This window comes from Salmo salar, chromosome 05, assembly GCF_965601325.2.
Source record: "Salmo salar chromosome 05, fSalSal1, whole genome shotgun sequence".
Taxonomy (NCBI): Eukaryota; Metazoa; Chordata; class Actinopteri; order Salmoniformes; family Salmonidae; genus Salmo; species Salmo salar.
In genome coordinates this window covers 28,200,359-28,227,536 of record NC_138295.1, presented here as the reverse complement: position 1 = coordinate 28,227,536, position 27,178 = coordinate 28,200,359, and the positions used below count along the sequence as shown (strand labels likewise).

At 41.0% G+C, this 27,178-nt stretch overlaps 1 protein-coding gene and 1 long non-coding RNA gene across 5 annotated transcripts in view; one reads left to right on the top strand and one right to left on the bottom strand.

The window, feature by feature from the left end:
• The window catches only part of si:dkey-237h12.3 (teneurin-3), a 153,952-nt gene that overhangs the window by 93,679 nt on the left and 33,095 nt on the right, over positions 1-27,178 (top strand). For 3 of the 4 annotated variants that reach the window (XM_014199200.3, XM_014199202.3, XM_014199207.3), the window contains 12 exons: positions 695-796; positions 2,868-3,062; positions 6,022-6,222; positions 8,292-8,477; positions 10,509-10,529; positions 12,234-12,257; positions 13,082-13,228; positions 13,430-13,649; positions 17,062-17,181; positions 18,692-18,953; positions 20,749-21,016; positions 21,653-21,796. In XM_014199200.3, the coding sequence (XP_014054675.2) occupies positions 695-796; positions 2,868-3,062; positions 6,022-6,222; positions 8,292-8,477; positions 10,509-10,529; positions 12,234-12,257; positions 13,082-13,228; positions 13,430-13,649; positions 17,062-17,181; positions 18,692-18,953; positions 20,749-21,016; positions 21,653-21,796 (1,890 nt within the window). The remainder of the gene's footprint in view (positions 1-694; positions 797-2,867; positions 3,063-6,021; positions 6,223-8,291; positions 8,478-10,508; positions 10,530-12,233; positions 12,258-13,081; positions 13,229-13,429; positions 13,650-17,061; positions 17,182-18,691; positions 18,954-20,748; positions 21,017-21,652; positions 21,797-27,178) is intronic. The other variant, XM_014199203.3, reaches the window with a different exon arrangement.
• On the bottom strand, positions 14,428-14,832 carry LOC123743086 (uncharacterized). Its single transcript, XR_006769846.2, has 2 exons — positions 14,754-14,832; positions 14,428-14,620 (listed from the first exon to the last, which is right to left on the bottom strand). It is a non-coding gene; the product is annotated as an uncharacterized LOC123743086 (long non-coding RNA).

Here is a 27,178-nt window from a genome sequence, read left to right as displayed (position 1 = left end):
CAGAGATGTGCGAGGGGTTGCCTTAATCGACACCCACGTCATCAGTGCCCGGTTAACCATCATATCGAAGTAAATTTGGAGTCACGCAATTATATGTTGTGTGGTCCTCCCACTACGACTCGGGAGACCGTGCTGTTTATTAGGCTACAAATTAAATAAATTATGATGAACTTCACAGGGTAGAAAAAGTGCACAGTGATGAGCGTGATGCTACTTTCCAATAAATATCAAGGGTCTTATTCTGGTGACATGATGATCGATGCCATTTGACAAATAAACATAATCCATAATAATCTCAAAATGTAGGCTATCCTACCCGCACTGTATCTGCAAGCTGTTGGCTAGAGCGCACATGCCAAGACCAGAGTGGGCGCAATTGCTACATAATGCAAAAAAATGTGTGACGAAACCATCGGTAGAGTTGAAAATGCGATGGAAACCCATTTAACTTATATTTATTTGGTACACAGGAATTTAGCTGCAAAAGTAATTTTTATATGCACTACGTCATCACGTATAGACTTTTATCCGCACCAAGTCAGTTTAATAGAAACACATCTCTGGTGGGAAAATGTGCATATTTTTATATGGTTTTTAGAATATTCACATGAAAATCTGTCACCAATTGGATGGAAACCTAGCTAGTGTCACCATAGCTGGTGTAATCCTAGAAAACGTTTTTTTGTCCCAACAGAGTCGGTTATGGAGTGCTCACACAACTGTTATGGGAATGGAGAGTGTGTGTCCGGCTCCTGCCATTGTTTCCCAGGGTTCATTGGGCCATACTGCTCAAGAGGTATCTATTTCCCAACTCCTCATCTATCTATTGATATCGCAATCAATATATGAGCAAGCTTCAATGGACAAATATTGGCTATATTTTCCGAAATAATTACCATGTGCATGTGATATTTGTTCTTAGTTTAGGGTTAGGCTTAAGCTAAAGTTCAGGGTTAGGTTTAGGCTAAGGGTTAGGTTTAGACTAATAGTCAGGGTTAGCACTAATCGTTCAAATCAAATATTTTAGAGAGGAAGTGTTGTACTCCAGTCCTTTGTACTGTAGCATGGAAAGATAGTGATTGGTTGATTTAAGGTTGTGTCAACACTTCAGCTATACAATGGACTATCAATCAAATGTATTTATGAAGCCCTTCTTACATCAGCTGATGTCACAAAGTGCTGTACAGAAACCCAGCCTAAAACCTCAAACAGCAAGCAATGCATGTGTAGAAGCACGGTGGCTAGCAAAAACTCCCTAGAAAGGCCAGAACCTAGGGAGGAACCAGGCTATGAGGGGTGGCCAGTCCTCTTCTGGCTGTGCCGTGTGGAGATTATAACAGAACATGGCCAAGATGTTCAAATGTTCAGCAGGGTCAAATAATAATAATCACAGTGGTTGTCGAGGGTGCAACAGGTCAGCACCTCAGGAGTAAATATCAGTTGGCTTTTCATAGCCGATCATTCAGAGTATCTCTACTGCTCCTGCTGTCTCTAGAGAGTTGAAAACAGCAGGTCTGGGACAGGTAGCACGTCCGGTGAACAGGCCATGGTTCCATAGCTGCAGGCAGAACAGTTGAAACTGGAGCAGCAGCACGGCCAGGTGGACTGGGGACAGCAAGGAGTCATCAGGCCAGGTAGTCCTGAGGTATGGTCCTAGGGCTCAGGTCCTCTGAGAGAGAGAAAAAAAGAAAGAAAGAAAGAAAGAAAGAAAGAAAGAAAGAAAGAAAGAAAGAAAGAAAGAAAGAAAGAAAGAAAGAAAGAAAGAAAGAAAAAGAGAGAGAATTAGAGAGAGCATACTTAAATTCACACAGGACACCGGATAAGACAGGAGAAATACTCCAGATATAACAGACTGACCCTAGCCCCCCGGCACATAAACTACTGCAGCATAAATACTAGAGGCTGAGACAGGAGGGGTCGGGAGACACCGTGGCCCCATCCGACAATACCCCCGGACAGTGCCAAACAGGCAGGCAGGATATAACCCCACCCACTTACAACCCCACCCACTTTCCCCAGACAGGAAGATCACATCAGTGACTCAACCCACTCAAGTGACGCACCCCTCCTAGGGACGGCATGGAAGAGCACCAGTAAGCCAGTGACTCAGCCCCTGTAATAGGGTTAGAGGCAGAGAATCCCAGTGGAGAGAGGGGAACAGGCCAGGCAGATACAGCAAGGGCAGTTCGTAGCTCCAGTGCCTTTCCGTTCACCTTCACGCTCCTGGGCCAGACTACACTCAATCCTAGAACCTACTGAAGAGATGAGCCTTCAATAAAGACTTAAAGGTTGAGACCGAGTCTGCGTCTCTCACATGGGTAGGCAGACCATGGAGCTCTATAGGAGAAAGCCCTGCCTCCAGCTGTTTGCTTAGAAATTCTAGGGACAGTAAGGAGGCCTGCGTCTTGTGACCGTAGCGTATGTGTAGGTATGTACGGCAGGACCAAATCGGAAAGATAGGTAGGAGCAAGCCCATATAATGCTTTGTAGGTTAGCAGTAAAACCTTGAAATCAGCCCTTGCCTTAACAGGAAGCCAGTGTAGAGAGGCTAGCACTGGAGTAATATGATAAACATTTTTGGTTGTAGTCAAGATTCTAGCAGCCGTGTTTAGCACTAACTGAAGTTTATTTAGTGCTTTATCCGGGTAGCCGGAAAGTAAAGCACTACAGTAGTCTAACCTAGAAGTGACAAAAGCATGGATGAATTTTTCTGCATCATTTTTGGACAGAAAGTTTCAGATTTTTGCAATGTTACGTAGATGGAAAAAAGCTGTCCTTGAAACAGTCTTGATATGTTCGTCAAAAGAGAGATCAGGGTCCAGAGTAACTAATATACTGTTGAGTAACATTGTTTCTTCCCACAACAGCTGCCTGTCCCGTCCTATGCAGTGGTAATGGCCAGTACACCAGGGGACGCTGTCAGTGTTACAGTGGATGGAAGGGCACGGAGTGTGACGTGCCTACTACCCAGTGTGTAGACCCCCAATGTGGCGGCCATGGGATTTGTGTGACGGGCAACTGTGTGTGTAATGCCGGCCACAAGGGAAGCAACTGTCACCAAGGTACACCACAACAATATGTAGTGTCACCGTTCGATTTCCCAGCCTGCCGGCGATGTATACAGTACTTATACAACCTAAACAATAGCTCTTTTCAACTTCACCAAGCAAATAATTCCTTTTGTTCCTACATCGATACTCTGCATGCATTAACTCCCTCCAACCATTTAGCCACCACAGCTATGGATTGGAATTGATTCTGAATTGTCCATCCAATGTGATTGCTTCAGTGCGCTCCCGAACAAGAACCCTGTGAGAGTCAATATCTCTCAGTCTGGGTCTATTTCTCATCGTTATCGAAAATTCTTCTCGCTATCCCCTCGACCTCTTCTCCCCCTGTTCAGTCAGTTTAACTTCATTGATCCCAATTCAGACAGAGGCAAGTCACTTGTCAGATTTACATCTGCAGATCAGTGACCCAATGTGTAAAATCTTATTGAGTCAAGGGAGTAATTGAATAAATATTTTGCGCTCATTGTGAAGTGAATTAAGAGAGAAAGTACACAAGTGCTATTGTGGAATTATGCAGGAACGGTTGGACAATGTTGTCAGTGTACTCAAACTGGCCATTGGGTTCTGGTTTGATGATAGTACAAGGTCTTGCCTTACAATCCCTTCAGAAAATATTTACAACCCTTGTGTTGTGTTACAGCCTGAATTTAAAAGTTATTACATTTAGCTTTTCTTTGTCACTGGCTTACACACAATACCCCATAATGTCAAAGTGGAATTATATTTTTAGAAATGTTTACAAATTCATAAAAAATGTAAAGCTGAAATGTCTTGAGTCAATAAGTACTCAACCCATTTGTTATGGCAAGCCTAAATAAGTTCAGGAGTAAACATTTTCTTAACAAGTCACATACTAAATTGCATGGACTCACTCTGTGTGCATTAATAGTGTTTAACAGGATTTTTAAATGACGACCTAATCTCTATACCCCACATATACAATTATATTTAAGGTCCCTCAGTCAAGCAGTGGATTTCAAACACAGATTCAACCATAAAGACAAGGGATGTTTTCCAGTGCCTCACAAAGAAGGGAACCTATTGGTAGATTGGTAAAAATAAAATAAAAAACAGACATTGACTATCCCTTTGAGCATGGTGAAGTTATTAATTACACTTTGGATGGTATATCAATACACCCAGTCACCAAAAGGATACAGGTGTCCCTCCTAACTCAGTTGTCGGAGAGGAAGGAAACCGCTCAGGGATGGTGACTTTAAAACAGTTACACAGTTTAATGGCTGTGATAGGAAAAAACTGAGGATGGATCAACAACATTGTACAGTAGTTACTCCACAATACTAACCTAAATGACAGAGTGAAAAGAAAGAAGCCTGTACAGAACACAAATATTTCAAAACATGCATCCTCTTTGAAATAAGGCACTAAAGTAAAACTTCAAAGAAATTGGTAAAGAAATTAACTTTATGTCCTGAGTACAAAGCGTTATGTTTGGGGCAAATCCAACACATTACTGAGTTCCATTCTTCATATTTTCAAGCATAGTGGTGGCTGTATCATGTTATGGGTATGCTTGTCATCGGCAATGACTAGGGAGTTTTTTTGGATAAAAATAAACAGTATACAGCTAAGCACAGGAAAAATCCTCAAGGAAAACCTGGTTCAGTCTGCTTTCAAACAGACACTGGGAAACAAATTCACCTTTCAGCAGGACAATACCCTAAAACACAAGGCTATATCTACCCTTGAGTTGCTTATCAAGATGACATTGAATGTTCCTGAGTGGCCGAGTTAGAGTTTTGACTGAAAGTGGCTTGAAAATCTATGGCAAGACTTGAATGTGGCTGTCTAGCAATGATCAACAACCACCTTGACAGAGCATGAATAATAAAAAAAAAATAATAATGTGAAAATACTTTTCAATCCAGGTGTGCAAAACTCGTACATGCTGACCAAACTCGCCATCGCGCGCACGTTGATTTTGTTCCCCACACCAGAAACGATCAGGACACGCAGATTGAAATATCAAAACAAACTCTGAACCAATTATATTAATTTGGGGACAGGTCAAAAAACATTAAACATTTATGGTAATTTAGCTAGCTAGCTTGCTTTTGCTAGCTAATTTGTCCTGGTAAATAAACATTGGGTTGTTATTTTACCTGAAATGCACAAGGTCCTCGCCTCCGACAATTAATCCACAGATAAAACGGTAAACCGAATTCGTTTCTCGTCATCTCTCCTCCTCCTTTTTCTTCTTTGGACTTTAAATGACAGTTGGCAACCAACTTTACAGTGCATTACTACAACCGACTGGAGTGTGGATGTCAGTTCATCTTTCAATCACCCACGTGGTTATATGCTCCTAAAAACCAATGGGGAGATTTGAGAGGCAGGATTTGCAGCACGTTGAGTGTCACAAATAGAACCAACTTCTATTTTAGTGCCTGGCCACACAGACGCTCGCTGTGGCACGCGAGCAGTGTGGATGCAATGATTGAATAACATGTATGTGTACATTTATTTTGCGACGCGAGCGGTGTGGTCAGCATGTTAGACACTCACAGCTGTCATCACTGCCAAAGGTGCTTCTACAAAGTATTGACTCAGCGCTGTGAATACTTATGTAAATTAGATATTTCTGTATTTAAATTTCAATAAATGTGCTTAAATTTAAAAAATATATATGTTTTCACTTTGTCATTATGGGGTATTGTGTGTAGATAGGTGAACATTATTTTGGGGCTGTAACACAACTACAGGTGGAATAAGCCAATGGGTATGAATACTTTCTGAAGGCACTATGATTAGAACCAAATTATTCTCAATGAGTCGCTGAGATCAATATACTGTATGTGTTTGCTGAAAGGCTGTACCAGTAATAAGCTGGCTATGGAGCATGTTCACATGTTTAGTTGTTTATTTCATGATTAAGTCATCCCATATACAATAGTTGAACCATCCCCTTTCCTTTCTCTTGTTTTCCTAGCGGACTGTCTGGATCCGACCTGCTCGGGCCATGGAGCCTGCCACCACAGTGAATGCCACTGTAACCCGGGCTGGGGCGGAATCGGCTGTGAGATCCTGAAGAGCACGTGTCCTGAACAGTGCTCCAGCCACGGAACCTTCCACACCGAGACAGGCACCTGTGTCTGTGAGGCTAACTGGACAGGCTCCGACTGCTCTTTAGGTCAGACAACACTCTCTTACTTTTTATTTCGGGTTTAGCTGTCTGGCTTTGTGTTGTGTATGAGGAGGCACCTCCAGTGAGGAAAAGGATGATGGTCCTCATTAATATGAGGAACATTTTAGACAATTCGTTTGTTTTCTTGTAGGTACTTTACCAGTTTGAGGGCTGTGCTTTGGTTTTAGTAATCGGTTCATTTGTTTAAAAGACCAGGTGATTCATACGCAATGTCCTTCTCTAGAATGGGGTTATTTAGTTTAGTCTAATCGTAGTGCCGAATTAGTACCTGCATCTGCAGTTCACAGTTGGAGACCCAAATTGAGTAGCGTCACATTGGAACCTACTGGGTTTTTAACTATCTGGAGCTAAAATTGATTAAGCCGCACGTTTACTTGATTTTGCAATTGAAATCTGAGGGGTTTTGCATAAGAGGGTGTACTGTAAGTCTGAAATGATGGATGAGATGAAAACCTAGACTGCTGGCAGGAAGAAATAATGGGAGTTTAGGGGACCAGGGAGTTTGTCTCAATTTATTCACTTTCAGACAACATCCAAAGTAAGGCCATTTGTTATTCTGTGAAATACTTTTGAAATTCAGGACAGAGTCCCTCTTTCCTGCCATGAAACATCCATTGGCGGTCGATGTTAAACATTTTACATTGAAGGGAGTGAGGTTAGCTTACTTAAGCAGCTGTCCAAACTTGTGTTTGCCCACCTGGGTAGTAGTCAAGGTTTCTCTCTTAATTATCTCAGCAGTTCCACTTCAATTAAATAAACTTTAATTAACAAGCGGCGTGGCATAGATCGGCCACCCACTCTGCCATCGTGCCGGAGTCAGGGGCGTGCTAAAAGCAGATAAACACCTTTGCGCTAATGAAAAATTGATTTCATGGATTCTTTGGGAGGGGAGGGGGCCCTTGGAATCGAATGATCCCCCTCCAGAGGCATGGTTAAAATTCTGGAGTGTCGTCTAAGCTTAATCAGAGACCCTCCAAGGTCTGTCAATCGAAGAAAAACTCCATTCAGAGGGAGATGAAAGCAACCTATTAAAAAAGTGCAAATTAAGGTAGGTGAGGTGGTTTCGCTTGTAAGCGGAAAACAGAAAAATGTGTGAGTTTTGAAACCTTGACGTGTTAACCTCAAGGATATTCACAAGGGTGCTAGGTGGACTAGATTTGTGTCGATATTTTCTTAAACTTACTCAAGTACTTTTAATGGGTGGGTGGCGGACTGTTTTTTCCTGTATCCTACTTGAAGTAAGGTTTTTTAAAATCTTAGGAAGTCTGTTCTTGCTGTATGAACGGCTGCTGTGGTGACATTTCAAAGTGTTCTGGAGCCTCTGAAGGCAATACTGGGTCAGTTCCTGTGAATAAACCATTCCCTTCATGGTTTCATGTGGTTTTCCCTCAATAATAGAATGGAGCTTTTAGTATGGTTTGTAGCATGCCAGTGACTGAAGCACTCTCCTTGGTCTCCTACTACCTGTGGATTCAGTAATGAGAGTTTCTCACCCACACCGCCTGCTGCCTGACTACATAGAGACATCTGCTTAAGTAGTTGGTCTTATGCTGTTTGTGGTCCTTGGTGGCTAAAATAAGTGAGTTGACCTGCTTATTCGAAAGCGTGTAGGTCTAAAGATGTCTCAAGCTAGCCTTTTACTTCAGTCTCTTGTAAATGTTGTGGGATTTAACGTTCCAGGATCAAGCTGAAATCATTGGGGATAACTGACGGCAAATGTAAAAGCCTTGTTTAGTTTGCTCTGCCAGTTAAATAAATGAAAACGAAGCAACAAAAGACAAAACAAATTTGTTTTTGTTTTTTTTGTCGCAGGAAAATGTGCCCTTGTCTCCCATCACATCTGAATTTGGAGTGAAAAAATGTGTGCCTCTTTATTCAATCAATATGTAAAGATTACGATTCAGCTGTGGCAGTGTAACTAATGTACTGACAGCAGAAAAAATGTCCTATTCACTATGTTCATACAAGTACTGTAAGATTGAATTACTGTACACTACAATGGCACACGTCTGTCCAATGTATGACGGACGACTCTGTTTTTGGTTGTGTGTCAGAGGTGTGCACTGTGGCCTGCGGCCCCCATGGAGTGTGTGTCAGTGGGACCTGTCACTGCGAGGAGGGATGGGCAGGCTCAGAGTGCGACCAGAGGGACTGTCACCCACGCTGTACAGATCACGGTGTCTGCCGAGAGGGCAAATGTGACTGTCACCAGGGCTGGACCGGAGAGCACTGCACCATTGGTGAGTCGGCAGAGAACCAGTACAAAGAGGCAGGAATGTAACAATTTCTTCTCCATCAATGCTCCTGAATATGCCCAAGAGTTGCTTTCAACAGTATCTTGAATGCAGTCTGTGTTGAAGAGCTTGGAAGAAATGTGCCTGCTCTCAATCAAATGTTTGCATTATATAACCCTATGAAACATAAAGAAATAATTTTCTAAATTACCCATTCCATTTCACTTTCATTGCACATCACCATTTTCTCTTTCCCAATCCACCTGAAAATGGATTTCAGAAGTGATTCTAACTACTTATAAAATTTGTTACATGCTCCGAATACAACAGGTGTAGACTTTACCGTGAAATGCTTTCTTACGAGCCCTTTCCTAACAATACACAGTTAAAAAGTAAGAAACATTTGCATAAAATAAAAAAGGAAATAGTAACACAATCAAATAACAATAACGAGACTATATACAAGGAGTACTGGTACCGTGTCAATGTGCAGGGGTACGAGGTAGTTGAGGTAATTGAGGTAATATGCGGAGGTGAAGCCAGTCAAGATGCTCTCAATGGGGCAGCTGTAGAACTTTTTCAGATTCTGAGGACCCATGCCAAATTTTTTCTTTATACAGTACAATATAAATATGCACTTTATAGAGTCCTACCGCCTATTCTACGACTCAACTAAAGGAAGGTATTAAGGGAAAAGAGGGACAGCTAGTACTAAGGTCTTATTCAGCTTTGTCTCAATGGTATAGCCGTCTCCGAGATGATAGCTTCACTGTGCCTTAATAGAGACCAAACCCCCTCGGTGACATCACCCTCTTGTTGAAACAGACCCCGGCTCTCCAAACCCTAATTACATATTTACAAAACGTTCTCCTCATCAGCAGTTATCCCATCCAGAGGATGAAGCTGACTGGTTAAAAACCAGGAGAGAGAGATGAGATTGCACTGGGGTGATAGGAGGGGTTGCATTCCTGATGTTATTAATCTCTGCCTCAATGAGAACTAAAATCCTATCCCTTTCAGCTCCTTCCTGTTTAACCCCCATCAGGAAACAAATTCCTCGCCGTAGATGCTCCTGGGATGAATAGGCAGCCATTTACCTATTCTTAACAGGAACTGGGAGCTTATTCCTTTCTTATAGGGCTCTCTGAATAACTTCAATTCGCATAAAGCACCTTTAATCACATTACATGGCGAGACCTTGACGAAGGGGCTTGAATAGACCGCTTCCCTGGACCAACTATTGTCAGACACATTGCGATTCTGTTTTTGCATGGGAGTCTTAAACACCGCTGTTATTGCTTTGCTCTCCGCTGCTGTTTTTTTCTTCCAGTACACATCCAGGAGCATTTCAGCATATTGTCGTCCCAGTACACAACCAGGAGTCCTATACATTACAACTATCAGTCATGTAGCTGATTGTCCTCAGAGTACACAGGAGCTATTCAACCACTTCATCATTGGAACAAAGCATGGAAGTAAACTCCCAGGAGCACTTGAATGCATAGAAACACCTTTGTAGTAAACTGAAGGATAATACGCTACATGACTCTTGAATGGAAAATACGCTTATAGTTGTAGCTGCTGTATAGCTGGTGTAACTAAGTGCAAAAGTTGACACTAGAATGCTATTCAGACAGCGCTAAAAACACAGCATATTAATGTTTGAGCATGTGTTTGTTAGCAGCTGCCACCTATACAGTTATAAACTGGGTTCTTTAGATGTTCTATGTGAATGTACTGTACATTGTTATTTACTTTATGTGGAGGGTTTAATAGGTGGATGTGTGTTGTTAGGAATGAAAGCATGCCACTACTGCTATGGCAACATATCTCACCAGGCAAGCCTGATAATTAGCTCAAGCAGATCCTTAACACACACACAGCTGTGAAACATTCATAGTTCAAATTCATTTGTATTTTCCTCTTCATGCTGTCTGTGTATGTTTTCTCTGTAGTAACACTTCTATAATACTTGTTTTTCCTCTCTCTCTCTCTCTCTCTCTCTCTCTCTCTCTCTCTCTCCTTTTATCTGACAAGCTCTGGATTCAAGAGTATCAGGTAATGTACTTTCCTGTCTTTCGCTCTCCTTCCTGTTACGTATAAATAGCCCCCAAAAATGTCATACTGAAAATGTAAGCCCCCTTTAAATGGGGTTAGCAGATAACTTTACTTCCCTCAACAGAATCAGAATCACAATGTGACAACCATGCTGTTTTTTTGTGCTCCACCATCCACCATGAAAGATCATATTTACAAAAGTGATAACAAAATCCTAATCACTGTCAGGGCTAATGACATACAAACAATATGGGCTGTACCTTAAAGGCCTAATGCAGACGTTTTTATCTAAATATCATATAATTTCTAGGTAGCAATTAAGTACCTTCCTGTGATTGTTTTGAATTAAAGTGGTAAAAAATTAACAAAAATAGCTTCTTAGCAAAGAATATTTTCTCAAGCAACAATTTTGCTAGGACTGTTTGGGAGTGGTCTGAATGGGGAGGGGAAAACTGAAAACTAGCTGTTATTGGCAGAAAGGTTTGGAACTCTCTGTCTTATTGGTCTATCTACTAATTACTGCCTGGTGATGTCAAATTTCAGGCGATCTTTTCAAACAGCTCTTACACTAAAATGTCATTATCATAAATGTTCACAATTTCACAGTATTATTCCCAGCTCATAGTGTGGAATATAGACTCACAGGCCAGTTTATTAGGTACACCACTCCATTCATAAAAATGGATTGCTTCTACAGACAGTGAGTCACGTGGCCGTGGCTTTCTATATAAAGCAGGCAGACAGGCATCGAGGCATTCAGTGACTGTTCGATTGACTGTTAGAATGGGCAAAACAAGTGACTTTGAGCATGGTATGATCGTTGGTGGCAGGCACACTGGATCAAATATCTCAGAAACGATCGCTCTCCTGGGCTTTTCATGCACAACAGTGCATAGGGTGTGCCCTGAGAATGGTGTGACAAACAAAAAACATCTGTGGGTGAAAACAGCTCGTTGAAGGAGAATGGCAAGATTTGTACAAGCTAACAGGCGGGCCACAAACAGACAAATAACAAGGCAGTACAGCAGTGGTGTGCAGAACGATATCTCAGGAAAGCACAACTCAGATCCTTGTCACGACTGGGCTATTGTAGCAGACAACCACACTGGATTCCAGAAGCGGCTCCAGTGGGCATGCGATCACCAACACTGGACAATTGAGGAGTGGAAAAACATTGCATGGTCCGACGAATCCCAGTTCCTGTTGCGTCATGGTGATGGCAGTCAGGATTTGGCGTAAGCAGCATGAGTCTATGAACCATCCTGCCTGTTGTCAACGGTACAGCCTGGTGGCGGTGGTGTACCACTGTCCAATCTGCAGCAACTGCATGAGGCCATCGCGTCAGCATGGACCAACATCCCTGTGGAACGTTTCCGACTTTTAGAATCCATGCCCCAAAGCATTCAGGCTGTTCTGGAGGCAAAGGGGATATGACCCGGTATTGGACGTAACTAATAAACTGGCCAGTGAGTGTATATAAAACAGGAAAATCACATTTTTGACTGCACTGGGCTTTTAACCCTACAAAGCTTAACTGAAAAGTATTGCATACCAAGTTGTCAGGTATATCTGGACTGAGCTCTACCACTTTATTTCTTCTTGTATCCTATACTTAGATAATTGTGTTTGTCAGTCTAGATTTTCCTGCAATAGAGATAAGTAATTTTCTTTTCCAAATGTTTCCCCTCTCCTCAATGGTAAAAGGAGCAGTCAAGATAGGATATAAAGGTAATGGAATGACTACCCCAGAGAGATTGTCATCAACAATCACTCGCCTGCTCTCTGTTTTCTTCCCCAAGCACACATCTTATGTCCCAGTCTATCACCGTTTCTATTGTGATCCCAGTACCTTCATACGTGTCCGTCCTGACTAGTCAAGCACACTCTCGGTCCCCCTTTTCCTTTCTGAATCCTTGTGTGTCAGAAGAAATGCCAAGCAGATGTAGCCAGTCAGTTACAGTATGCTCTGTTCTTGTTCAAACCTGTGAAAAAAGAAATGCAATATCCTGGCATCAAGTAGAGATGCTGAGACAACATCAACAAACCCTTTCGTCTTTACCTCTATCTACCCTTGTCTTTACTTTGATAGTACCTTCACATGGGTGTTGTGCTGGTTTTAGGCCAAGATAAATGTGTGTTGTTTTTTGTGCTGAATTTGGTAAATACTACAGATAGGAATAGAGGAACTTTGACTAATCAGCATGTCATAAAAAGCAGAGCAAGGGTATTCGCAGTACTAAACCCTATTATCCAACTGTATGTTGACCTCTATGCATTGTTAATATCCTACATTTGCCAAAACCATTTCCATTTCAAAGTGCCCTGTAATGGTATGGAAATCGGTTAGAGAAAAAAACCCATGTGAAATTACAGTATCTTTAGACCCCCCCCCCCCCGTCAGAATTATATGTCCAGTTTGTCCACTTTATACTTTTGTTTTCATTTTGTCCCTCTGTGCTGCCCCTGAATGATTAAGTCTTGTCTCCTCCCCTCAACTTGTCTCCCTCTCTCTGATTGGCTAGCATGTGTGATTGACATGATTGTTTTGGCAGATGGGTGCCCTGGGTTGTGCAACAGCAATGGGAGGTGCATTTTGGACCAAGCAGGGTGGCGCTGCATCTGCCAATCAGGATGGAGAGGGCTAGGATGTGACGTTGCCACAGAGACCCTCTGCTCAGATGGAAAGGACAATGAGGGGGGTAAGAACAAAGTCCATTATTCTTCACTCTTTGCAAATTATATAACTTTGTGTCAGTATGATGGACTGTTGAACTAAGGAGTTTTTATTTGATCAGTTGTATTCACAGGGTTGATATTCTGGATGCAACCCTGTTCTCACAGAAAGAGCACTGAGTTAGGGTATTGTCCAATATGAACACTGTTGCATCTTGGTCTTACAGATGGACTGGTGGACTGCATGGACCCAGACTGCTGTTCACAGAGCTCCTGCCAGGGCCAGGCCTACTGCCGTGGATCCCCAGACCCCACAATCATTGTGGGCCAAGGTCATGGGTCACCCTCCTCTCCGTTGGACCCCAGGGGCTTCTACGCGCACGTCAGCTTCCTGGTTAGGCCTGGTGGTAGTCACGTGATACCTGGTGACAACCCTTTCAACAGCAGGTGACCCCCCACAAAGTCCAACTGTCTTGTTGGATGTCGAAAGCATAGCAATTTTTAAGCAAAATCAGTTGTCAGTAGTGTATCATTGAAATAATCTCAGTTGATTGAATCTTGTATTTTCGTAGAGTTGCTCCTGTAGGACAAACTGTGGCATAGCTCTCTTAGGAACCTTGACTTGATGAGTACGGGTAAAAAATGTGTTATTGAGTATCCAGATTGAGCAAATTGATTTGATGTATCAAACCTTAGTGGGATGTGAAACCTTGTAGTGGAAATAATGACATTTCATCATTTGTCAACATAAAGGCGTAAGAATCAATTTGCAAGCAAGTTTCTCAGCAGACAGAAACGTATTTCATTGGGAACCTCAATGCAATCTGTTCTGGATCATAAGTAGAGTTTGTTTTGCGGCTGATGGAGAGGAAATGATTGCTAACTGTGCGCCGAAAGCTTTGGGAATATAATCCCCCCAACTCACAGAATAGTTTGGGAGTAATTCTTATGTAAATAGCATGCTTTACCACAAATATAGAATGAGGCAATCTCCGCGCCGGTCTGGCAGAGGCATATTAGTTCACCCGCTGAAAATGTCAATTTTATTCTCTTCATCTCCGTTAAGAAGTTGGTTATATATTCACAGACATTCTGCCAATTTTCAGTATTTAAGCACACAGACATTCTGCAAAGTTTGACTGAATGAATTACATTTCTGAAGTTACAAAAATATATATAATTTTGGGCAAAATAGGGTGAATGGGATTCATAATAAGCACATTAGTTAAATTACATATCTTTACTTTATTTGGCTGATTAGACCGTGATGGGTACTACCAGTAGTATGGGGGACAATTCCAGTTTCATGTATTTAGTCTAACAGGCACACTGTGATAGAGAAAACAACTATATTACAGAAACACTACAGACAAGACAAAACTGTCCAATCTGAACAGCCATTCAGTGGTCCTGGTAGTCTGTGTAGAATAAGAGCATAAGAGAACATGAGCAAAATTGAAAAAACAGGCAATAGTATATGTGAAATACTTAACATAATAAAGAAATAAGACGATCATGTGATTGGTAACTACATAATATACTTATACCAACCTAATCTGTATATTTCTCAGAAGAATGTATCTTTTTCAGGATTACTCTGTCTTTGGCCAGCTTCTCCATGAACTCCTGGCAAGGGAGGTTGAAGTTTGTCTTCACAATAAGCATAGGAACAGTGAACCTATTTCTTGCTGCTGTCCATATATCATTCATTCTGTTTCTTGGAAAGAGCCATTGTACCTCCTCTGTCTGCTCTTCTTACTATCTTAACTTTTTCTTCTGCTCCAATCTTTCTCCTCTTCTTTCTTCACTCATCTTCCTTCCTTTACTTCTCTTTACCTTTCCACCTCACTCTTCTACACTCTCCTCGCTTCACTCTTTTTACTCCCTTAATTTTTCCTTCTCCTTCCTCTCCAATCTTTAATAATAAATAGTACACTATTAGATAAAATACTTTGGTTAACAAATTCCCATTGCTTGCCTCATTTTTGTATTTTATCTTAAAAACATTGTTTGGAATAATACATCGGCAGGCTCTGTAATCATATCTTTACCTTTCCTCCTCTTCTCCTTCACTCTTCTTCCTATCCAGTCTTCCTCCTCTCCTTCCTCTCTACTCTCTAACAGAAAACATTATGCTAATGTTATCCATGAAAATGTCTAAATATATTTTCACACTACTTATAATGCCAAACCATTAAAATTGTAATCTACAAATAAATATTCTCATAATTAATTGTGCATTCATTTAATATAATCATATTTTCAAAATAGTACGTCCACTGCATGTTTACATGTGAACGGTTTTTAACCTAGCTACCATGACAGTAGCTAACTATCCTTGCTAGATAACTTAGTCGTCATAGGTTATGCTAGCTAACATTAGCTATCTATATAATAAATTGTGACATTATAACATCACTAGCTAATATCTCAAACGATTGTAACTGCTTGAAAAGACGTTTGTGGGGATGTTGTGGATTCACTTGATACTTGCTAGCTTCTGGCCGAGTTTTCTACAGCAGTTTTCTCTAAAACTAGCGCGAGCAAGTAGTTAGTAGAAGAAGAAGAGTGAATGAAGCTGCTATAGCAACCAGCCCCCTCTGCTGGACAAAATAAGCACAACGCGATTGAGACGTCAACCAATATGCTCCGCTCCCCGGTCTTTCTTGCCACTTAAAATATTATTTCACTTTGCAGTCTGTTTTTAATGCAGCTCCAGCCGGGGACAGGCCACCAAAAACGGGGACTATCCCCGGAAAACGGGGACGTCTGGTCACCCTATCTTAAGAGGTCTTTTCATTTTTACCTAAACCCATAAAAGAACCCATCCAAAACAAGTGGGCTAACCAAATGAAAGAGAACAGTTTTCATTGTGTGGCTGGGTTTCATGCCAATGCTCTCAAAACTCTCCTCTTTCGTATGGCATAAAGACTAATACCTTACATGGTTTGTGTTGAGTCCCACAGCCATTTCGGATGTCCCCTTACAATTCTCCCAACTGACTTAAAATGGTGTCTTGGACCAAACCACTGCTAGACATTGACAAAGAGGGACTGTGGGAATTACTCATTTCTTAGGTTATGCGACTTAATGTTTATTTACGGGTCAGCTCTTGTAGGGTCAGCCAGCCTGTAGAAGATTAATGGCGAGACAAGGAGAGAATAGTGAACCTCCATAGCTCTTAAAGTGGCCTTATTCCCTTAGACTGCAAAGTAAAAAATTAGACGTTGTTATGCTAGGCATGTTGCGGTGAGGAAACAGAGAAGAGAAAGCTGTTGATCATCCCTGACTCATATCCGTAATGACCTGAAGATAAAGACGGCAAAACGGGACACGTCGCGCCTCATGGATCTGCCGCCAATGACAAATGCAAATGAAATACCTCAAGAAAATCCACGTTTGACATAGCCGCCCTTGATGAATTGTTGATGAAGAAACATCCCCCTATCGTCTTGCCCCCTTCAGACGGTTGCCCAACTTAACAAATTACCTCACAATTAGGAATGCGAGAATGCGCGTCATGTCCAAGAAAGAGCTACGTGGAATATTTGGTATGGAAATGGGTGCCCCTGTAGAATATCAATGCTGAAAACTTGTACCAGGGAAACTGCTGAAAGTAAGAGGACCTCGATGGCTGTGAAGCCTTTTTGGAATGAGTTATGGGCGGTTAAAAGGTCTAAAGAGAGAGCAAGCCATTTCATGAATAACAATCTCTGACACGTGTATGTTTTTAACGCTCATTAAATCAGACTGGTCCCCTTGCCGAGGGAGGACAGATGTTAGTGGAGATGACTGGTTGTTGACTGCTGGCATTTTGTTTCTTTACTTGACCCGCTTTTGTGTTTGTTTACCTGCGCAGCCTGGCGTCAATCATCCGGGGTCAGGTGCTGACGGGAGACGGGACACCCCTGATCGGAGTCAATGTGTCCTTCCGGGACTACCCAGAGTACGGCTACACCGTCACGCGCCAGGACGGCATGTAAGAAAGCCACAAACACACACAGAATGAACACGTCCACACACCACCTTTGTCCTCCGAACAAGGTTCAGTGAAGGTCTGGTGAAATATTATTCCTGATTCACCAGTGGAGAGATGTCATGGCAGATATCCAAAACAAGCTAGCAAATGGAAACGACAGAGCATTGTGCCCCACAACAATAGCTCATGCAAATGTCACAGTGTTTGGGGCCATTTAGAACAAGGCAATTTAAAATGCATTGAATCAGCCAGGAAAAAATCAATCTGCCAGCAGTGTAGACTACCACAAGATTACTGTCTGACCTTCTTGGGCTATTACCATAGAGTTGTGGTGCATGGTCTCACTCTTAACCAAACAAAGTCATACTGGGTACATACATATAACAGAAAACATTCAGCTCCACAGGAAGTTTAACGTCATACTATCGGTTGTCTGGGTTTACTGGCATGTGTAGATCTTTTTATTCAAATCATCACCAAAATATCTGGGTTATGTTTGTCTGGAATAAAAGGCTTATAATATTTAGTGATGTCTGGGACTAGCGTAGTCACTCTTATGGAGCAGGAACCACAGAGGTAGGGGCCCCTGATAGCCAAGGATTAGCTGATGTCTCCAAATATTCCACCCTGTAACCCCTCTGACATAGCGCATGATAAATGGCAGGGGATAATCGCACTTGGTTAGCCACCGTATCCGCTCAGGGTGTTAAGAGGGCAGAAACGACATCAAAGCTTGGCCCCTTGCAGCTGTGAGCTCCCCACTGCCCAAAGTGGATGGATAGAGGGGGAGAGAAGGGTGGGGGGTGGGGCGGAGGGTCAGTGGAGGAGGAAACGGTTTCAGGTCAGATGCACAGCTGAGGTGCGTGTGTGTGTATATGTGTGTATATGTGTGTCTGTATTTCTCTCTTTCACTGTGTGTGTGTGTGTGTGTGTGTGTGTGTGTGTGTGTGTGTGTATGTGTGTATGTGTGTGTGTGTGTGTGTGTGTGTGTGTGTGTGTGTGTGTGTGTGTGTGTGTGTGTGCGCATGTGTGTAGTGTCATCATGCAGATGCTTGACCCCCTGGGTAGTAAAGCTGGCTGAATATATAGAGCAGCACTTCAAAGACTCGCCCTTCATTTCCAAACCAGTAACTGTTGTCTGCACTATGTGTAGTAATTAAAACTGGTTCACCAGAGAAACTTAAGACTTCTCAACAAGTTCACACTTTAAGTGTCTCACTGCATCATGGTTGACTAAACAAACGTAATAAAATAGATTCAGTGAATAATAATAATATGTGAGCCACAGAGGAATAAGACAACGGATAAGAAAAGTTCTTTGTTCCATTGAGAAAATATAATCTGGTTTGTAGCCCAACATTTATGAATATATATTTGAGTTTCCACTGAAATGCTTTGTCTTCCGGAGAGAAGTAAATGTAATATGGCCGGCCTTCAAGGAAATCACACTGGGTAAAAATGTAAATCTATTTTTTTCATCACTTCTCCACGTTCATGGGGATGTCTCCAGGTTTGACCTGTTGGCCAATGGCGGTGCCTCGCTGACGCTGAGTTTGGAGCGTGCCCCTTTTCCCATACTGCACCGCACTGTGTGGTTACCCTGGAAGGTGTTCCACGTGATGGACACTGTGGTGATGAAGAGGGAGGACAACGATATCCCCAGCTGTTACCTCAGCGGCCTGCTCAGGCCCAGCCCCCTCATCGTAGCCTCGCCCCTGTCCACTTTCTACAGGAGTTCCCCCGAGGACAGCCCCATCATCCCTGAGACCCAGGTAAGATTAGCCCTGGTTCTAGTACCTACTGCCAGGTACCTATTTCCCACAGCACATGGCAGACACGGCAGTGTACAGCTGGGTGCATTAACATGTTTCCCTGCACTGCAGCACAGGTGAAAACAATATATATAATTCTACAAAGTAGCATTTCATGGTATACCGAAACTTCTGTAGTTTTTCAATACTAGAACATGAAAAACTGTCCGGTACTAGAATTGTTGTTACTTTCAGTACTTCTGTCAAATGTGTTTCACATTATATACGGATTTAGAGGTTCGAGGCTGTCTAGTAATTTGTCTGAACCTTCTCAAGGGGGCAGTAGCTAGCCAGCTGACACAGCGCAAGCCACTTTTGAGAAGCAAATGAGAAGAGAGAGAAAATTCCAACAGCATGGCTTCTTCTACCACCACGCCCACAGCTTGTTGACAAAACTCCCTGCAGAAGCAAACTATGGGAATGTTTTTCTTACAAAGCAGATGATGAGGTTATATGAGTTGGTTATTTGAATCAACTGTGTAGTGCTAGGGGCAAAAACAAAAACGTGCACACGAGGGAGGCCCCAGGACCAATTTAGGAAACACTGATTTAGACTACTTCGGGTTTGCCTGGGCTTGCTAGCAGTAGCCAGCCAGCAGCCCTGGGCAGAGCATTGCACCATGGAAAGTAAAATGCACTCTGGGAGTAGTAGTATGCTGTGTAAAATCCATTGTATTTCTATGGTGTGTAGACTATAGAGAGATAGTAATGGTGTCTTTTTGTAGGCACTAACTATGCCAAGATTCATTGGACAAAGCATATGAGGAAAATTAATGGTGTGTTTGGAGGGGTTTTGGATAAACTCTGAAAATAAGGTCTGTGGTAAACACAGGATAAGGAGGTGTTAACCTCAGGCCTTATTTTCTGCGTTTATTCCAAACCCCTTTTTTTCCCCCATTCATTTTTCCAATAGGGATGGCTGAACGAACCAGATGTAACTTATTTCCAGGTTTTAGGACAACAAGCTGCCGAGGTCTATTGCAATATAGAAGTTTCAGAAATTAGCTTTAAAGGTTTTTTATGTAGTTTTGGAACTAAATTATTAATTTAATGCATTAAATTATTTAGCTGTAATGAATCATAGTTCTAACGAATGTCATTTTACCCAATATTATAGCCATAGATTTGCAAATGAACCCTAATATGTATCAAATCACATTTTAAAACAGTTTAGATGTAATTGTAAAATTATTTTGTCTGCTCTGAGTCTCAGATATGATTTTGCATAAGGAAAATTGAAGATATTCTTCTGTTATTTAATATGGTGTTTTATTTTCGCAAAAAATGTAATATAGGATAGAATATATTTTAGTTCTTCTACCACTTATCAACATATTGTTCAATGTTGAAAAAATAAAGCCCAGTGGTTTTTCTGTGACTCACGTTTTCTTTTTTTTGCTGTGGTATCTTTCGGTATCGAGTATCGTTTTGGTATTGAGTATTGTTACAGTATCATGTATCGCAATACTAAACCTGGTATCGGTATTGATGTAAAAAATCTGGTATCGTGACAACACTACTACAAACTAGATATAACCGCACCAAAGGTTCCAGACATGCAGTTAATTACATGGGTTATTGTTAGACGATTGCAAGCAAACTTGGCACTTGGTAAAGTTGGAATCAACCTGTGAGAGAGTTTGCCACATTAACGATGTACCATTGTTGCAGCACAGACATTTTGAAATGTAACTTTTTAACGCACTCCGTTATATGTTCCGTACCTTTTCATAACGAATTCTGCTCAAACTCATAGGTCCTACACGAGGAAGTGGCCATACCTGGAAGTGACCTCAATCTGGTTTACCTGAGCTCCCGCACGTCCGGCTACAAGCCCATCCTCAAGGTCCTCATGACCCAGGAACGACTCCCATTTGGACTCATGAAGGTCCATCTGATGATTGCTGTCATGGGCAGACTGTTCCAGAAATCGTTCCCTGCTTTTCCCGACCTCTCGTACACCTTTGTCTGGGACAAGACAGACGCCTACAACCAGAAGGTCTACGGCTTGTCAGAGGCTGTAGGTGAGTTCCCACTGATGATCAAACACAGCTGTATGGAGATGTTATGTAAACATCATCTGATAGTGGTGTCAGGTCCTAGTGTAGTCTAGGAGGTTGAACTTTGGATGAACTCCTGTCATTGATATCCTTTGAACTTCCTGATTGTTTTTGCAGTCAGAGGCATCATTGTTTTGTAATATGATATAACAGATGGTGTGAAAAATATCAAGGAGAAATCCCAGACGGCTGCATTTCTGAAGGGCACTACTCTGCTGACTTAGTTGTTTTTGCATGTGTAATTACTCACCAGTCGAACCATGGGAAAATGATTTATTTTTAACGTCATGCCCACGCTGTTGTCTTTTGGTCCATAAATTAATTCATTTTGATAAAAATCACCCACATATTATTTCAGGTAATATGGTAATTTGACATCCAGATGCACTGTGAGCTAGCAGTATCTCAGACTTTATATGCTTGTAATGCTTATTAGCATACTAGTAAACACTCATCTGAGAGTATTCCTCATTCCTAGAGAGAAGATTCTACAATCATAAAGAGATTTTACAAGTTTTCAGGCTTTTTTTTATACAGTGCAAGTCTCGTAATTTTCTTACAGATATTGATAGATTCATTATATACCATTGTTGTTTCCAGTGTCTGTGGGATATGAGTATGAATCATGCCTAGATATGATCCTCTGGGAGAAGAGGACAGCCATTTTACAAGGTTATGAACTGGATGCCTCTAACATGGGGGGATGGATGCTGGACAAGCACCATGTATTGGACATTCAAAATGGTAAGACTTTTTTTTACACTGATCAATGACGATGTGTGTGTGTGTTTGTGAGTGCGTGCGGTTGTAGGATGGAAGCTTCAGGAGGTCTCTAATCTCAAATACAGCATTAAATACTCAGATGAAGATGAAATATGGTTCATCATACCATTTACAGATAATAGAGGAGAGTTTTGACAGGTCGATCATTCATATTAATGATGGAATAAATCAGATACAATGACCCGGGGTGCAGAGCTCCCATCCTACTCAGAGATTCCACCCTACTCAGCTGTTTTGCAACAAGATGGCATTTGCGGGCCAAGAGGGGATACATTTATCTGTATAGAAGTTACTGAAACATATACTGTAGTTCTTAGCTTTTATCTTCCAAATTACTCTTTTGAATGAGCGTAAGAATAAAACTCCAAACAGACAAAAAAACATACTGCATGTACAGGCTGTTGCATAAAACATCTTAAGTTAATTTTACCCTTATCTTTTCCCTTAACTTGAAGTCAGTTTCACTAACATTTCAAGTGAATTACACCCTTAAATTAAGTGAAAAGTTTAAGGGTACCCATGAGGTCCCTTAAGTGCTTCGTTCATATGGATATCAATGTAAAAAGCATTTGTAAAGGTGAATGTTGCTTACCTCTGCCCTAGTTTCAAAAGTAAAACATCCACCAGCTAGCTAGCTAGGTAGCTAAACAATGGAAGGTGCACAATCCATGGCTACAAAACTAGCTGGCTAACTAGCTACCTACTCTGCAAGGTAGCTTGACATACTAGAAAGTAATAGAAACAAGGTGAGAAAAAAGTAACTAAAATAAATGTTTTATTATCTCTGAATGTTTCTCCTGTCTTGAATGTAGAAGTTCTATTTTGGGATCTCCCAAAATAAATGGGATCTCTTTGAGGAGACCTTCAGTCAGTGAATCAGGTTGTCTCCATGGTAACCAGAGACTCTTTTGCCATAGGCTACATGCCTTCAAACAACCATAAAACCCTTAATTTATGCCCTTATCTAAGGAAATGTTTGAGATGCTCTATGCAACACCCTTAAACAATTCCCTTAGTTAAGGGAAAATTATTCATTAAGGTAAACCCTTAAGGGAAACACTTAAGATGTTTTATGCTACCGGGCCCAGGGCTCTAAAGTGTGGCCACTTTGGTCGCATATGCTCCAAAATATTTTGCTGTGCGAACCTGACATTTTATTTTGGGAGCACCGTGGACCTAGAAAAATTATAACTCCGATAATAATTGTTGTAATGATTGAGCTTGAGCCATAGAGAAACAAGTGAGTGCAGATTCTTTACTGTCATGGTTGCACCATTACTACAGCGAAAACTGATTGTTTCTTGCCCAACAGGTAAAAAGATATGACCCATATTACCAGTGCAATGTTTTATTCCTATCTTGAATTGGCTATACATTCAAAAACAATTTTGCGGGCTGTTCCAAAACCACTCGGGCATTTTTTTACACATTGGTCAGTCATGTAATCTCATTAGCTAGCTACCACCCTGTACTCAACCCTGCAATTTAGAGACTACTGTCCTCTGTACATAGTCATTGAACACTGGTCACTTAAAAAAATGTACATACTGTTTTAACCACTTCATATGTATATACTGTATTCTAGTCAAGGCTCATCCTATATAACTACTGCTGTATGCACTATTTCTATTCATATAATATCCATAATGTCTATACACCATCATATACATACAGTGCCTTCAGAAAGTATTCACACCCCATGTCGGTGGAATTATGTTTTTCTAACTTTTTACAAATTAATTAAAAACGAAAAGCTGGAATGTCTTGAGTCAATAAGTATTCAATTCCTTTGTTATGAAAAGCCTAAATAAGTTCAGGAGTAAAAATTTGCTTAACAAGTCACATAATAAGTTGCATGGACTCACTCTGTGTGCAATAATAGTGTTTACCATGATTTTTGAATGACTACCTCATCTCTGTACCTCACACATACATTTATCTGTAAGGTCCCTCAGTCAAGCAGTGAATTTCAAAATGTCAAATTCAACCACAAAGACCGGGGTGGTTTTCCAATGCCTCAAAGAAGGGCACCTTTTGGTATATGTGTAAAAATAAAAATACAGACATCGAATATCCCTTTGAGCATGGTGAAGTTATTAATTACACTTTGGATGGTGTATCAATACACCCAGTCACTACAGAGATACAGGCATCCTTCCTAACTCAGTTGCTGGAGAGGAAGGAAACCGCTCAGGGATTTCACCATGAGGCCAACGGTCACTTTAAAACAGTTATAGAGTTTAATGGCTGTGATAGGAAAAAACTGAGGATGGATCAACAACATTGTACTCTAGTTACTCCACAATACTAATCTAATTGACAGAGTGAAAAGAATGAAGCCTGTACATAATACAAATATTCCAAAACATGCATCCTGTTTGCAACAAGGCACTAAAGTAATACTGCAAAAAATGTGGCAAAGCAATTCACTTTTTGTCCTGAATACAAAGTGTTATGTTTGGTGCAAATCCATTACAACACATTAATGAGTACCACTCTCCATATGTTCAAGCATAGTGGTGTCTGCATCATGTTATGAGTATGCTTGCAATCGTTAAGGACTGGGTCGTTTTTCAAGATAAAAAATAAACGGATTGGAGCTAAGCACAGGCAAAATCCTAGAGGAAAACCTGGTTCAGTCTGCTTTCCACCAAACACTGAGAGATTAATTCACCTTTCAACAGGACAATAACCTAAAACCAAGGCCAAATCTACACTGGATTTGCTTACCAAGAAGACAGTGAATGTTCCGGAGTGGCCTAGTTGCAGTTTTGACTTAAATCTTTTGAAAATCTATGGCAAGACCTGAAATGGTTGTCTCGCAATGATTAACAACCAATTTGACAGAGCTTGAAGAATTTTGAATGCTAACCTTTTAGCATTTTTTGGTCACAAATCCAATGCAAGTCACTGTTACCTATATTAGGATTTTCATGCTTCATGTCCAAATCATCAGTATCAAAAAATGTTGTGTGTAACTAAATTATGTTACTTTTGGATGATTTGGATATAAAGTTCAAAAATGCTAATATAGGTACCATTTAATTGCATTGGATTTGTGCCACAAATGCTAAAAAGTTAGCATTTCAAACAGTGGTCAAGTAAACAAAACCAAAGCATGGGTTGCTGTCATACCTGGTACATAGAATGCTACAAGGTAATAAAACCAATATGTAATTTGGGTGAACTATCCCTTTAACAAAATAATTACCTAATAGCAGGAACAGCAACATCTAGTGGTCAGAACCTGGTATAAACCCAGCAACTTCAATTACAACTTTTTCTGAACAGGGGAAAAAAAAACATGACCAAATTCACTAAGAATACATTACATAGGATGAAGAAACAATACTCTGAGCCACAGCTCCATACTACTTGGCAAATAGAGAACTGATACTATATACTCGTTGTTGGGGTGGGATTGGTGTGAGGTATGGGGGGTCTGTGGATGGCTTTTGACCACTCCTTGGATTCCTCATGTCTTATTCAATTGACAAAACAGTTTAGTCCAAATTGGATGTTAGGTACTATAATGATTGAATATTATATGACTGGCCCATTTGGGTGCAATCAATTGGATTAATTTTGTTTCCGGAATTATTATCTTATCCACTTATAACTACAGAAATGATTTCAGAACAATCTGCGTGTGTCTCATGGCTTGCTAAAATGACATGGAACAACCCTAGGCCTATTCTAACATTGAGAATGCACTAGGCCTCTCTCTTTCAGCCTGCCTGGTTTGAGCGACAGTAGTCCCTCTCCAACTCTCGATCTGTGTCACAGTTGTCCCTGGGAATTTGTATCACCCTTTCATCCATTTGTGTCCCTCAACTCTAGGTTTCTGAGCAAAGGCTTTCACTACTGACTGCCTCCTACATCTAGAATTTTGTGGAGGAGGTCACAGCCTATTGCTCATTGCCTTTTGGCCTTCGATGAATTGCATAGTTTATATACCCCTTTTAGGTTATATTGTAGTTGTTGCTATGGCAATAACCAATGTTTACTCATGTTAGTAAAATGTCTGTTTGATTGTCATACCCAGTTATGCAATGGAACCATGTATGTATTCTAATTATCTGCTCAAACATATATACAGTAACAGTCAAAAGTATGGACACACCTACTCATTCAAGGGTTTTTCTTTATTTTTACTATTTTCTACTTTGTAGAATAATAGTGAAGACATCAAAAACATGAAATAACACATATGGAATCATGTAGTAACCAGCAAAGTTATATATTTTTGATTCTTCAAAGTAGCCACCCTTTGCCTTGATCACAGCTTTGCACACTCTTGGCACTTTTCTGCTTACAACATTATTCCATATGTGTTATTTCATCATTTTGATGTCTTCACTATATTTCTACAATGTAGAAAATAGTAAAAATATAGAAAACCCTGGAATGAGTAGGTGTGTCCAAACTTATAACTGGTACTGTATGTACAGTTGAAGTCAGAAGTTTACATACACCTTAGCCAAATACATTTAAACTCAGTTTTTCACAATTCCTGACATATAATCCTGGCTTAGGTCAGTTAGGATCACCACTTTATTTAAAAAATGTGAAATGTCAGAATAATAGTAGAGAGAATGATTTATTTCAGCTTTTATTTCTTTCATCACGTTCCCAGTGGGTCAGAAGTTTACATACACTCAATTAGTATTTGGTAACATTGCCTTTACATTGTTTAACTTGGGTCAAACATTTTGGGTAGCCTTCCACAAGCTCCCCACAATAAGTTGGGTGAATTTTGGCCCATTCCTCCTGACAGAGCTGGTGTAACTGAGTCAGGTTTATAGGCGTCCTTGCTCGCACATGCAGTTCTGCCGACAAATGTTCTATAGGATTGAGGTCAGGGATTTGTGATGGCCCCTTCAATACCTTGACTTTGTTGTCCTTAAGCCATTTTGCCACAACTTTGGAAGTATTCTTGGAGTCATTGTCGATTTGGAAGACCCATTTGTGACCAAGCTTTAACTTTCTGACTGATGTCTTGAGATGTTGCTTCAATATATCCACATCATTTTCCTCCCTCATGATGCCATCTATTTTGTGAAGTGCACCAGCAAAGCACCCCCACAACATGATGCTGCCACCCCTATGCTTCACGGTTGGGATGGAGTTCTTCGGCTTGCAAACCTCCCCCTTTTTCCTCCAAACATAACGATGGTCATTATGACAAAACTGTTCTATTTTTGTTTCATCAGACCAGAGGACATTTCTCCAAAAAGTACAATCTTTGTCCCCATGTGCAGCTGCAAACCGTAGTCTGGCTTTTTTTATGGCGGTTTGGAGAAGTAGCTTCTTCCTTGCTGAGCGGCCTTTCAGGTTATGTCA